Source organism: Podarcis bocagei, assembly GCF_964188305.1.
Source record: "Podarcis bocagei genome assembly, chromosome: 5".
NCBI classification, from domain to species: Eukaryota; Metazoa; Chordata; class Lepidosauria; order Squamata; family Lacertidae; genus Podarcis; species Podarcis bocagei.
In genome coordinates this window covers 5,897,026-5,911,813 of record NC_138129.1, presented here as the reverse complement: position 1 = coordinate 5,911,813, position 14,788 = coordinate 5,897,026, and the positions used below count along the sequence as shown (strand labels likewise).

General features: G+C 47.2%; 1 protein-coding gene across 7 annotated transcripts in view; it reads right to left on the bottom strand.

Annotated features, from left to right (window-relative positions):
• The window catches only part of LOC308588097 (tyrosine-protein phosphatase non-receptor type substrate 1-like), a 130,295-nt gene that overhangs the window by 12,698 nt on the left and 102,809 nt on the right, over window positions 1-14,788 (bottom strand). For all 7 annotated transcript variants that reach the window (XM_081196364.1, XM_081196366.1, XM_081196368.1 and 4 more), the window contains exons 3-6: window positions 8,357-8,695; window positions 6,121-6,435; window positions 2,961-3,305; window positions 561-659 (exon numbers count right to left, since the gene is read on the bottom strand). In XM_081196364.1, coding sequence (XP_081052490.1) covers window positions 561-659; window positions 2,961-3,305; window positions 6,121-6,435; window positions 8,357-8,695 — 1,098 coding nt within the window. The remainder of the gene's footprint in view (window positions 1-560; window positions 660-2,960; window positions 3,306-6,120; window positions 6,436-8,356; window positions 8,696-14,788) is intronic.

Sequence of the window (14,788 nt, the reverse complement as noted above, 5' to 3'; positions counted from 1 at the left end):
CCCACAGCATCAGGAATAGCACCATCACAAGTCTCTCCCTCCTCTTTGCCACCAGTTAAATACTCAATAATTAGAACTGCCAGATTCTCACTTTCTCCCAAAACTTTCCTTGCTGACACTTTCAAAAGAAAGCCCATATTTATTTGTACGGGCGACATACGGCCCAGCAAATTCCTATCGGATTATGCATTGAGTCAGAGAGACCCCAAAGTCCAGTTTGGCCACTCAGTGGAATGAACTTGAGCCGACTGTCGATGGAATCACAAGAGGCTAAGGATGGCAAGTGCCATGATGTTCTGGAAGCACTTAAATTGTGCGAACTTAAATTGTATGAATTTAATCTGATCCGACCACCAGGGGCTCCTCCCCACACCTGCTGCTATGGGTCCCACAGCCATGGCATTGGGGGTAGGGATCCCATGTAGGGCCAACAGTTCATCCAGTTTGTGTGCCTCTATGTACCCCTGTGGGTGATCTGAACTGGACCCAATTGACCCAATGGCATTGCAGGGGGTTGGACTCCAATTCTACGACACAAGTGCAACAAATATTCTTTTTACCCTTGTTATGCCTTGCATGGATGAAGTAGATGATAGTCACCACCAATACCACCAGGAGGGCACAAACCACGGCGCTGATGATGTAGATTTTCTTCTCATCTGCAAAGAGATTGCATTGATTTAGCTGGCAACTGGCGTCCTGCTTCCCCATCTCCGTAGCTCAGTGGTTTAAAGCATCTGCTTTGCATGCAGAAGGTACTCCAGGCATCTCCAGGCAGGGCTGTGAGAGACTCATGCTTGGAAACCCAGGAGAGCCACTGCCAGCCAGTGTGGACAATACTAGGCTAGAAGGACCAATCCCTTTATCGGGGGAATTACAAACTGCATAATAACAACAACTTTAGAGGTTTTTTTGTTGGTACCAGTCTGTCTTGAGAGACAATGGAGTTTGCCTCTGGGACTGAAGTCAGACCTTGTCCTTAGCAGCACCAAAGTGACCTCTCTGGGGCGCAAGCCTGGGCAGCGTGTATAGAGGTCCTGGGCTGCCCAGATGACAAGACCCCCCCTCAGCCTCACTGGTGGAGTCCAAAGGAAGCAGAGCAAGACACTCAGCACCAGCTTGGCCGCTGGAGGGAGGTGTAAAGGTAAAAGTAAAGGGACCCCTGACCATTAGGTCCAGTCGTGGATGACTCTGGGGTTGCGGTGCTCATCTTGCTTTATTGGCCGAGGGAGCCGGCGTACAGCTTCCGGATCATGTGGCCAGCATGACTAAGCCGCTTCTGGCAAACCAGAGCACCGCACGGAAACACCGTTTACCTTCCCGCCGGAGCAGTACCTACCGTATTTTTTGCACCATAACACTCACTTTTTTCCTCCTAGAAAGTAAGGGGAAATGTCTGTGCGTGTTATGGAGGGAATGCCTACGGGTGGCATGCCTACGGATTTTCCTCCTCTAAAAACTACGTGCGTGTTATGGTCGGGTGCGTGTTATAGAGCAAAAAATACGGTATTTATCTACTTGCACTTTGACGTGCTTTTGAACTACTAGGTTGGCAGGAGCAGGGACCAAGCAATGAGAGTTCACCCTGTCACGGGGATTCGAACCGCCAACCTTCTGATCGGCAAGTCCTAGTATCTGTGGTTTAACCCACAGCGCCACCCGCGTCCCATTGGAAGCAGGTGTACAAGGCGCCAACCAACCCATCTTAGGGTCTCCACTCCAGATTTGCGTAGGGTTTACCCCTTAGCCTTTTCTTCTCCCGAAGGCAGGTGTACATAAAACAATATGGCTTTCAATTTGAACTTAGCCTGATTTTTTATGCCCCTGCCTTCCTTCCTTCCCTTCCCCTTTTTATTACCTGCTTTGGGATCCCACAGCTAATTCTCCCCTGGTCTCCTCACTGGCCCAAATAGGACTAATTTAGCCAGCTAGCCCTGGTGATCATCTAATTTATTGGATGGATTTTCCCCCTAAATTGATTTTTGAATTCTGAATTTATTGTTACTCATGTTTTATACTGTATTTTATGCTGGGTTTTTTTGCATCAATTAAGTGTTTTAAATTTGTTGTTAGCTGCCCTGAGCCTGGTTTTCTGAACTGGGAAGGGCGGGGTATAAATAAAAATTTATTATATTATTTATTCATTAATATAAAGCACTTAGCAACAACGCCCAGAGAAAACAAGCAAATATTGAAAACAAGGACACGTAACTGAATTTTGAGTCTGGAAAGCCTTGCTGATACAAAAGGAAAAGTTTTTAGCAGGCGTCTGGTGGGGTTTAGCAAGGGTTCCTCCCTGGGGGACAGGAGAGGAAGTCTACATAGGAGTATATGAAGCAGCCTTAGGTGGAGTCATTTCACTGGTCCCTCCAGGCCTGGACACTCTACATCAAGAGTCCTCCAAACCTTTTGAGCTTAGGGCCATGGAAGTGTGTAATGGGCACTAAAAACACACACATTTTTCCCACAAAAAAACCAAACAAACAAACAAACAAACAAACAAACAAACAAACAGGCAGCACCAAAACCCCACACATCCCCCCGAAAGCTAACCACAATCTCACTTTTTAAACCCTTGCTCTATCCCAGGTGGGGGGAACCTTTGGACCCCTAGATGTTTCTGAACTACAACTCCCATCATCCCTGGCCATTGGTGATGCTTGCTGGGGCAGATGGAAGCTGTAGTTCAGCAACAGGTGGAGGGCTAAAAGTTCCTCACATCTGGTCCACGTTCACTGGCAGTGACTGTCCAGGAAACCCATGACTCTACCAGGAAATGTTGGAGGTTGAAACTTGGATCTATTGCATGCAGAGTGGCTGCTTTTCCTGTGAGCTATAGCTGCTGCCCATTAGGGTATGAAGAGGTCTGAAGGCAAGAAGGCCTACACACAGAGAGACAGACAAAAATGAGAAATTTAAGTCAACACGGATCGAGGGGCGGAGGACAGGTGAACACCTACCTGGCTCCATACTGACGCTTTCACTTCCTTCAGTCAGCACCCTGATGTTCAGCACTGACGTTTCAGTCGCTACAGGCTGAGAGTTTTGCGTGACCAGGCAAGTAAATGCAGACTGGTTCCTTTCTTCCGTGGCATTCAGCTTCAGGGAGCTCCTGAGGGTGAATGTCCCATCCCCGTTCTGGGCCATGGGCTCAGCCGTTCCTGTTTCACTCAGGCTGCCGTTCAAAGTCAAGGCCAAGGTTGTGTCTGCTGGGTAAAACCCTTCTGCGCTGCAGCTGAAGGTCACCGATTCGTTCAGCGGGACGGGGTTGGCTGGGTTGGCTTCCAGCTTCACTCTGGGTGGAACTGTGTGGACAAAGGCAAAGAAATCAGAATGAGGACCTCAATACCCCTGAGGGGAAGTGGTTGCCAGACTCCAGTGCGGGCTAGAATTGCATTCCTGGTAGAGGTGGATATCATCTCCTAACACCAGAACTTGGGGAAAACCAGTGAAGCAGAATATTGGAATATTCAGGACCCATAAAAGAAAGTCCTTCTCCATACAGCCTGTAAACGATGGAATTCATATCTGCCAGAGGAACTGACGGTCACCAACTTGGATGGCTTTGAAAGGGAGTTAGACAAACTCATGGAGCACAAGACCACCAATGGTGACAAGTCACAGTGGCTTTGTTCTCCTCCCCTCTTGGAGGAAGTAGGTCTCTGAAGAACCAGAGGCTGAGAATCTCAAGTGGGGAGAGGGCTGTTGTCCTCATGGCCAGCTTGTGGGCTTCTCACTGGGGTACTGGGTTGGCTCCTAAGGAAAGAGAATTCTGGATGCGGTGAGTCTTTGGTCTGATCCAGCAACCAGGCTCCTCTTTTGGCCTGTGTGGTTTTGATTTGCAGTATAAAGGGGAAGGGACAGATATTCCTCAAAAGCAACCTCCTAACCCCATCAGCTCAAAATTTTGCCCTTTGATCCTATCGTGTTGTATCCAGTGTTAGAGTAGACCCATTGAAATTAATGGACATGGGAAAACTTTGGTCCCTTTTATCCATGGGTCTACTCGGAGTACAGGGCTCCTCTCAGATTTCATTATCAGTTGTTCTTGGATGGACGCTGGTGGGCATGTGGACTGTGGAGACTGGACAAGCATCAAACACACATCTGATCTCCTTCAAAATTGGTGTGTGGCTGTCTCTTAGCGTCCATCTTAGTAGCAGGAAATGCTTCCCCCCTTTAAATTAATGGACCTAAGGGCCAAAGTTAATGCTTCTTATGTACCAGTGGCAATTTTTTTCTTGGAGCAATTGAGAGCAAAGAAGCAGTATAGTGGAGGCAGAAGGGGCACCTGCCCCTTCCCATTTGTCCCCCTCCAATGGAGCTTCTCCAGCAGGTGCCTGTGTCTAATGTATAGCTTGGCTCAAAGTTGCCACCTCTCCTTTAGAGAAAAGGCTCATCTCTGCATGCTGAAGTCATGGAGAAATCCCTTTGGCAAGAAAGTCCACCAGGGGTCTCCAAGTCTCCTGGCCAATCAACTCCAAGCCCTTGGTAAGCCAGGAGAACCCATTCATACGTACTAAAACCCTCCAAGTTACACCTGGATATACTATTCTCAACTCTACCAAGGAAAGCAAATCAAGCCATAGATGAGAAGCTTCACGCTGCCCCTTTTTCAAATCTTGCTCAAAGTCTTAGTAGACTCTTAAACACCCTTGTTGGACCAGCCTTTGGAAGCACGGCAATGCATAGTGGAGATTAATTTATTAGTTCAGTTGATCTGCCCTTTCTCCCCAAAGACCCCAGAGCATTAAACCCCTCTCCCAATTTCTTCTCCCTGGCATCCCAGATCTGCAGCCCCTTCCCCATCCTTGCACTTGGTAGCAATGAAGCAGGGGAAGAATTGCTGATCTGCCTTCTGAACACTGCGCACTGCGGCCGGTTCTGGAGAAGGAGAAACGCATGGCGCACGGGAGAGGTGCTGCGTGGCAGCAGGAGTGCTGGATTGGCTCCACCTGCATGAGCACCATGAGCACCTGCCTTGTTCTTTTATATATATATTTTGAAATAATTTTCATTTGATTTTACAAGTCTAAAAATGACAACCATACATATCCACATTTGTAGATTCCTCCGAATCTCTGGACTTCCCACCTTCCCCTCCATAGGTCCTATTATTGTTAACCTTTTCAACTGATTATTATTCAAGAATCCACGGTTTACTGTATTTTTCGCTCCATAAGACGCACCTGACTATAAGGCGCACCTAGTTTTTAGAGGAGAAAAGGGGGAAAAACCCGTTTTTGGGGGGATCAGCTCACAGTTGTGCAGCTTCTTTTGCAAAGGGGAAAAGTCCCCCTTTTTTGAGGGTCAGCTCAAAGTTGTTGAGCTTACTTTGCAAAGGTAAAAAAAATCCTGTTTTTATGGGGTTCAACTCACAGTTGTGCAGCTTCTTTAGGAAAGGAAAGGGAGCCGTTTCTACAGTTTCCAGACAGATAATCTAATGAGCCAGTCACATGTTGCTGGGGAAACAACCGCCTCCGTCTGCAGAACATCCCAACAATGGAGGCCTGGGCAAGGGGGCGGAAAGGGAGCCAGCGATTGACCACACATTCGCTCCATAAGACGCAGAGACATTTCCCCTTATTTTTTAGGAGGAAAAAAGTGTGTCTTATGGAGCGAAAAATATGTTATATTACTCCATTATCTCCATAGTACTTACTACATTACAAGTGCTATTGCAATTCTGCTAATGTTTTCATCTGCTCCAAGATAAATTATAATTTTTCCCCATTCTTTTTTGACGTTTTGGTCTTCTTGGTTCCTGAGCTTTCTGGCCAGTTTTGCCATTTTGGCATAATCCAGCAGTTTAGTTTGACATTCTTCTCCAGTAGGGACCTTGTTTTCTTTCCATCTCTGGGTTAGCAACATCTGTGCGGCTGTCGTCACGATGCCTTGTTCTTTTATAATGGCAATGGCGCCCACCATTCTGGCAATGGTGCCAGAACAGAGTTCCAGTGATTTCCGGCTGGGAAAAAAAGCTCTGCTTGTTCCCTACCTCCTCCCTCTCAGGAACCAGCAGTGAAGCTTGCTGCTCAGAAGGCAGGTGAGAAACACCATGATACCTCAGCCACCCCATCATCCGCCACCCCACAGCCAGACCCCCACCAGTCTCTGTACCTCGTAGGATATCTCCAAGTTTGAAAAACTCCCGCAGGGGACTCCGCAAGGTCTTGTGTTCAATCTGGCAGATGAGCTGGGACTTCACATCGTCTCTTGTGAGTGGCACCTGTGTGGTGCTCAGCACTTGGTAGGAGATGCTGTCTCCTTCTGGCTTAACGGTGGGCTCTGGGGACATGATCCTGGTGTTGTCCTTCAGCCAAGTGACTTTGATGGCTCGGGGGGAGAATCCATCCGACGTGCAGCTGAAAGTCGCCGAGGTCCCAGATAACACTCTGCTCGCGGGACCCTTGATGGATGGCTGGGATGGCGTGGCTGTGGGAGGAAGCATCGACACATCACCTGGTGACCCTTGCAGGATAGGACCCATCACCAATCCCAAGGGAAAATCCTTTTCTGGGCCAGTGGGCACAGTTGGAATTTTAAGAGAGTGCCATGGGTGCCAGCCACAAGGCAGCTGCCTTGGGGTTTGTGTGTGGCAGAACACAATGTCTTCTACTTCTAGAGAGAACAGTGCAAAATGGTGTGGACATCCCTCTTCCACCATTGTGAAAAAGGCCCCTTCACCAGCCACCACTGTGCTTGATCCCAGCGAGAAGCTCTTTGCCCCTCTCCTCCTTCCCTCAGCTGCCCAGATGATTAATCGACCAACTAGGAAATCAGACCAGGCTGGGACAGAGTCAGGCCCACCTCCTCCCTTGGTCCATACCCCTGGCATCTAATGCACTGTGGCTCTTTGTAAAGGGGTGTATTTAATGAAGGAGTGGCCAAGGCAGTGCAAACAGGAACCGAGTAGGAAGAGCCAAAGGTCTTATCGCGGCCTTTTGAGAGAATACTTATTGTGACCTTTTATGGTGCCATAGGAGGCGTTGGTTGATTCACTGATGCTTCCGGGTGCTGCCTCAATGAAGTGGCGGACGAACCCTCTCCAGCACCCAGGGTGGGACGTCGAGGGGCAGAGCAAACTGCCCAGTGATGCACCCGCAGTGACTATACAGGCTGCCGCCCACGCACGGCATCCGTACGGGCTGCCGCTCACGCGTGATCACTCTGTATGGGCTGTGGGCCCATATGGTCACCATGCGAGAGGCAGCCCGTACGGATGCCCGTATGGACGGCATGCGAGAGTGGCAGCCTGTACGGTCGCCGTGTGAGAGGCAGCCTGTATGGATGGCACGTGAGAGCGGCAGCCCATACAGATGCCCCGTGAGCGGCGCCCATATGGACTGTGTGCGCCCTTGACCGTTCTACAGCTGGGGTGAGGCAGGGGCCATCTTGTTACCCCTCCCAGAGTGGCACCCGGGGAGGACGGCCCCTCCGCCCCCCCACTTAGTACGCCCCTGCCTCGATGTCTCCTGTGCCACAAACTCTCCGCTCCAGATGAAATAGGTAGATAAAGTAAATTCCATTTCTGCAGCCCAGTCCAAGGGCTCAAGAATGAGTCCTGGATAGCTAGGAAATTCCCAGGTGTTTAACTCAGTTGTCCCATTCCCTGGCAGATCAAATATTCCCATCCCCCACACAAGAGGCTCTCCACGTAGCTGACTTGCCCAAAGGGGTTAAGTACACATTACAGATAGAGGGACGCGGGTGGCGCTGTGGGTTAAACCACAGAGCCTAGGACTTGCCGATCAGAAGGTCTGTGGTTCAAATCCCCGTGACGGGGTGAGCTCCCGTTGCTCGGTCCCTGCTCATGCCAACCTAGCAGTTTGAAAGCACGTCAAAGTGCAAGTAGATAAATAGGTACTGCTCTGGCGGGAAGGTAAATGGTGTTTCCGTGCGCTGCTCTGGTTCGCCAGAAGCGGCTTAGTCATGCTGGCCACATAACCCGGAAGTTGTACGCCAGCTCCCTCGGCCAATAAAGCAAGATGAGCGCCTCAACCCCATTGTCAGCCATGACTGGACCTAATGGTCAGGGGTCCCTTTACCTTTACCTTACACATTACAGATAAATGCTTATAATGACATCTAGGTTTTCAAAATATGAAAAGCAGCTGTAGGAGGAGGGAGAAAGGAGATTTTGAGCAGGATATTGCCCAGCACTGAAAGACTTATGCATCCTTTCTCCTTTCACTGCTCTACTACTCAAACATGCGACCCACAAGGCTATTTTTTGCTTTTTTAAAAAGGTCCGAGCCTCATTAGATGCCCTTGTATTTCTATGTATGTGGAGTTTCTGGGGTGAGGGGGGCAGATTATCCTCCTTGGAAACAAGGAGAAATTGAGGGATACTTACCAATCACGGAAACCTCAGTGCCCACTCCCGATTTCAATTCTATTTCTTGGGATCCTGCCCTGTACTTGACACAGTAATAGGTCCCGGCATCCTCAGGTCGGATGTTGCTGATGCGGATGCTGAAGTCTGTTTCTGATCCAGCAACAACCCTGGTCACACGGGAAGGATATTGTCCTCTTTCACTGTAAATGGACTGCTTTCTGTCCGACCCCTTGTGCCATTTCACGCCTCCTGGTGGACCAGTTCCTCCTACTGTACACGTCAGATTGAGGGTCTCTCCTGCGGACACAGACAAGGGTCCTGGGGGCTGCAGAACTTCCAAATCTTGGCCTTTGGCACCTGCAGCAAAAAATAAATTGTTATAGATTTCCTCTAAAGAGTAATCACCCTTCTCCTTGCGGCAAATGAATGACTCAGGACTTCAGTGCCTTAAGGATACCTCTTCTCATACAAACCGACCCGGACCCTGCACTTGTCACCCAAGGCCCTTCTCTGTGTCCCTCCCTCCCCAAGAGGTTTGGAGGGTGGCAATACGAGAATGGGCCTTTCCTGTGGTGGCTCCCCATCTGTGGAATGCTTTCCCCAGAGAAGCTCGCCTGGTGCCATCATTGCCTGTCATAGATTCACAGAATCATAGAGTTGGAAGGGACCCTGAGGATCATTCAGTCCAATCTCCTGCACTGCAGGAATATGCAGCTGTCCCTTACGGGGATCAAACCTGCAACCTTGGCATTCTCATCACCACGCTCTGTGTTTAGGTGGCAGATGAAAACATCCCTCTTTACTGGTCTTTGGCCATTAAACAATCCATGGCCCTTTAAAAGTGGAGGACTGTCATTATGATTTTTTTCAGTGATTGTTTTATTGGTTGTCGTTGTTGTTATGCTATGCAAATTAAATTGTTAACATTGTACACCATCCCACAATCTACAAAATACTACTACAAAATCCCACAAACTCCCTAGACGCAATCAAAAAACAATGGGAGGATGCCATAGGTTGTGAGATTAACCCCACTCAATGGAACAAAATGTGGTCTAAACCCCCCTTTAAATCCATATCAATGAAAAGAAAAGGACTCACTCTGAAACTCACCTACAGGTGGTACCTAACACCAAGAAAACTAGCGCTAATACACTCAGGAACCTCACCAAAATGCTGGAGAGGGTGCACCTCCACAGGCACATACCTCCACATGTGGTGGGAGTGCCCCCAAATCCAACTATTCTGGACAGCAACCATACGAGAAATAAGTAAAATAACCAAGCAAGCATTAGAAACCACCCCAGAATTGGCCTTACTAAACATCTTCCAAGACAATAACGCCCGCTTACACCACAAAGAACTCATAACCCACCTACTTTCAGCAGCCAGAAACATCATAGCCAGACACTGGAGAGACCTGTCAGGAGTAAGCATGGACCAATGGTACCAAATAGTATGGGAAACAGCCCTACTAGAAAAATTAACCAATAAACTGAAACTGACATGGGGACAAACAGAAGAAGATGCCTTCACCCCGGTATGGCTCCCCTTTATCACATGCACAGCCCAACAAGACAATGACAAAAATCCACCGACAGCATACAAATCAATATGGCTAACCTGACCCAAAACACCCACCCACCCCACTCACACACGAAAACAAAGACCACCACAGCCAACCACAAACGAACAACCACACCCCAGGCCAACCCCAACCTCTCTCACCACCAAAGGAACACAAGCGAACAGCAAAGAACCTGCACAAGCAACGCTGACACCAAACGCTACATGTAGTAAATAAAATAGAAACATCGCCACCCGACCCCACCCCCACCCCTCTTCCCCCCCCTCCACCTCTTTCCCCCTTTTCTTCCTAATGTCTCAACAAATGAAACTGATTTGTAAAAATGTTACATGGGGGGAAAAATACGAGAGAGAGACATTGCACATACTTTTGTAAACCAAGAAAATATTTAATAAAGAAGAAAGAAAGAAATTGTACACCATCCTGGGATTTTCAGATAAAGAGTGGTATATAAATTGAATAAATACTAAATAATAATAATAATAATAATAATAATAATAATAATAATAATGCAGTGCTGCTTCCCTTTCTCACTTAGGGCAGCTTTCCATAAAAGCGCATCTCAAGGGCCAGTTGCCCATTTATTGTGTGTTCCATTCCATAGCATGTAGGAAGATAGAGACCTGGGCCTGCCCGCCCATGAGGTGAGGGGAGGCAGTGGCCTCAGGGAAACAGCCCCCAGTCAGCTAGGAGGGGCTGCTCCACTGCACAAGATGACTGGGGAGCAGGGGGACATTTCCAGTTTTGCCTGGAGTGGCAAAACATTCTGAGCCAGTCCTGATAGTCCTTCACCCATCAGTGGAGACAGGAGGTGATTGTGGAGCACAAGACTGACAAGTAAAAGAACAGGTCAACACCACCGATGTGGTTGGATGGATCGCTGTGTTCCAGCCCCATTGTTGGAGGGGAGATGCTGCTGAATACCAGTTGCTGGAAATTATTATTGGGGGAGAGTGCTGTTGCCCTCTGGTCTGGCTTGCAGGCTTCCCATATCGGCCTGTGGTTGGCCGGAGCAAAAATCGGGCATTGAAATAGATGTGCCCCCTACGGTCTAATATAAGGTAAAGGGACCCCTGATCATAAGGTCCAGTCGTGGCCGACTCTGGGGTTGCAGTGCTCATCTCGCTTTATTGGCTGAGGGAGCCGGCGTACAGCTTCCTGGTCATGTGGCCAGCATGACTAAGCCGCTTCTGGCGAGCCAGAGCAGCGCACGGAAACGCCGTTTACCTTCCCGCCGGAGAGGTATCTATTTATCTACTTGTGCTGGTGTGCTTTCAAACTGCTAGGTTGGCAGGAGCAGGGACTGAGGAACGGGAGCTCACCCCATCGCGGGGATTTGAACCGCCGACCTTCTGATCGGCAAGCCCACCCGCGTCCCTTACGGTCTAATCTAGCAGGACTCAATTCTTGTGTTGTTATGTTATGTTCTAACACGGATAGTGTTGAATGAAGTTTGCAGAGCGAGCACACAGCTTGGAAGCTGGCTGTATACTGAATTCTTGCTGTTGAGCACTCTTTAGCCCTAACACAATCTCACTGAGACTTTAAGTATGAAATAGAAGAAATACATTGTGGTTATTAATTAAATCTGTGAATCACACTTTTTTTTTTTTGCCATGGCAACTCAAAAGTGACTTGCAACACATGCTTAGAGGGTAAAGAAATCCTAGCTGTAGCTAAGTTGGAGATGCAAAGAGCCATTTTTGCTCTTTCATCTCCGCAGGAGAGAGACAGATTCCCAAGGTGGGACCGAGAAGAAGGGAGGAACAGGTAAGGAAGTCAGCAACCCTTAGAGGTATCAATCTGACATCAGAAGGAAGGTCAGCCCAGGTTAGAACAGAAATACAGCCTAGGAAGTTTGGAGTCTGTTCTCTCTACTTTCTCCCCATGCAAACCACACCTGATACAAACTGAGTCGCATGCCAAGACTTCCAACAGATACAGGAACATGAACACCAGGAGTTGCATTTTACTGAATCAGACTTTTGTGGCCATCCACTTCACAATAGCTGATTTCTGATTAGTAGCGACTCATGCAGGTATTTTTTCCCACCTCCTGCTGTACAACTTGATCCTAATTCAAAGTGTAGGGGCCCTTTGCTGGCACCGCACATGGTCTCCTACTGAGCAAATTTACCCCCCTTTCCCCAGAGAGATGGGCTTGTGCGGAAATTGAGCCCAGGACCTCTCACAGCCAAAGTGAGACTCATATCTATGGCACCAACAAGGTGCAATCAGAGCACCAGCAGGTGCGTTTGGAAGGAAGTGAAGCTTCTGGGCCATCTTCAAGGCTGGCCCCACATTGACTGCATGTTAAGTATAATTATTTAATTGACACTAAAATGAAAAATAGCTAAATGTTTATTGCTGGAAAAGGTCCATCTCTGGGGAAATTGAACTACAGTATTCTAAGGGACTTTGAGCTTTAACTGAGTTGATGAGTAACTGTTGTTGTTCTCTGCTAGTTAACACTTGAGTGTTTAACCTTAGGTCAGGCCACAAAGGCATTTGGTTGCAAATCTCCATTTTGAAGGGAGTTGCCTTTGAGTCTTTGTTCTCAGACTCTATGGGAGTGAGGATGAAGCTCTCCAGGCAAACAGCCTCAGGCAGGATGCAGGTTGTGGGCAGAGACAGACGTCCGCTTATAGGTCTGTTTCGAGTATTTCATATTTTCTAAGATGCTGAGCCTGTGCTGGACGACACAAGATGCCTTATGGAATTATCTGGATGTATGTTTTTGTTTTGAAGAAAGTTATGCAAGTAAACTTTTAATTAAGCTTATGGGCCTTGCCAATGCTTTATTTCCAAAAAGGAGTCCGTTTTCATGCGTCAAATCGCTTTAAACTGTGCAATATTAAGATCTGCTATATTGCAGTACAGTGGTACCTTTGTTTATGAACTTAATCCGTTCCGGAAGTCTGTTCTTAAACCAAAGCATTCTTAAACCAAGGCGCGCTTTCCCATAGCAGCAGGGGACTCAATTTACAAATGTAACACACTCAACAGGAAGCGAAACATGTTCTTATTCCAAGGCAAAGTTCACAAACCAAAACACCTACTTCTGGGTTTGCAGCGTTCTTAATCCAAGTTGTTCATAAACTAAGCTGTTCTTAAACCAAGGTACCACTGTACTGTCATATGCTGTGAGTAAAGCACACAAATGGCTGAGGCTGGGTCAAGTTAAACCGCCCTTCATCTGAAAATTGCAGGGCGGTTTACAATACAACACAAAATACATGCCAAATAACAAATGAAAACAATACCCCTCCTACAGCTTAAAAGGTCATAGATATTTCTATTGCTCATGGTGCAAATGGTAATGTAAATCTGGCGAACGCAGAAGGAAAGCCATTTCCAGAGTTTGGGTTCCCGTTGCTGATACTTTCCTAAGTGTCAGTAAGGCAGCTCCCTCAGGCTCCTTGCAGAAGTGGCATTTAAATGGATCGTAAAATTGATTCACAGTACCCTCCTTAAAAAATCTGTCAGATCCCCCCCACTCCCAACCTTGAAATGCAAAAGTCTTTCTCATACGGCTGAACTCATGCGAGCAGTAGGATAAAAGAACCTACAGAAATTGGCCAGGCATTTGAATGGAAGTTTTACTTTTCCTTAAGTGACATAATAAGAATTCAAGTTTCACCTGTCAAAAACGCAGCACAAACTCAAGTAACAGCCTAATTTTGTTGCAGCCTCGGTACTTCTTGAAGGCTGCTGATGCCTGCCACATATTTTCCTTCATTCCCCCATGCTTATCACCAGTATCTTTTGCTCACTTTACACCAAATATGATAGAAACACACACAAATTACTCCTCACGACGATACATTTTTGGATGTTGTCTTTTTAAAATGCTCATCTGTGGTCCCCCCCCCCCCAGGCCGACTTCACGAACCAGGTGCTCTCCAGTTGTTGGCCAAAAACATACGGAGGGCACCAGGTTGGCAATGTTTTAACACGTACTCAGATACAGGAGAACACAAATGATTTATGCACCGCTGATACAAGTTATTCTGGGCATATTGTTTGGTACAAAAAAAAAATTGCACACCTTAATTGCAGGTAAGTGTACAATTTTACTGTCTAACACCTCAAGCTTCCTGTTTCCTCACTGTGTAATGGATGTTCATTTTTCTCTATTAAGTGGCTTTTTTTGAAACTCATTTTTAAAATAAAAAACAAAAAGGAGTCATGCCAGTTTAGCTAATGTGCCAGATATCATCACCTTTCTGGGAGGGAAGGCAGGGGCTGGCAGAAAAAGAAGAGACAGTTGCCTAGAAAATTGATGCAGATGCCTAGAAATGTGATATTTTGCTCGCTTGGTCCTGAATACACATCTATACCATTCCACGCTGTCGCCTAAACAAAGTCGAAGCTGAAACTTCAGTATTTGGGAACCCACCCCACAAAAAGAAATCTGGTTCCCTTCTGCTTATACATATCTACAATCCAATTTGATGACATTTTTTTTGGGGGGGGGGGGAACGCTAGGCTAGCGGGATGCAAGCTCTCCAGTTTTGTATACACTGAAAGCATAATTGCTTTTACATCCCTTTATATTAAGCTAATTGCTTGTGAGCTAGACAAAAAAAATCTATAAAAATAGTTCACAGCTGTCTCCCTAATATTACCACAAGCTCAGAAACTGGCCAAATCCATAAAGATAAGAAACAGAACTAAGGGATTTTTTTTCTTTTTTTGCAAGCAGTTTTCACAGCCAAGAAAAACATGGAATTTCTTGGGCCAACTCTGCTAATAGGCAGGGTGTAAATGGAAACAAGAGAAGCTGCAGAGAGACTGCTACTACACTTTCCACTTCCAAATCAATTCTACATAGAGGGTTAAAAAAAAAAAATCTTTATAAG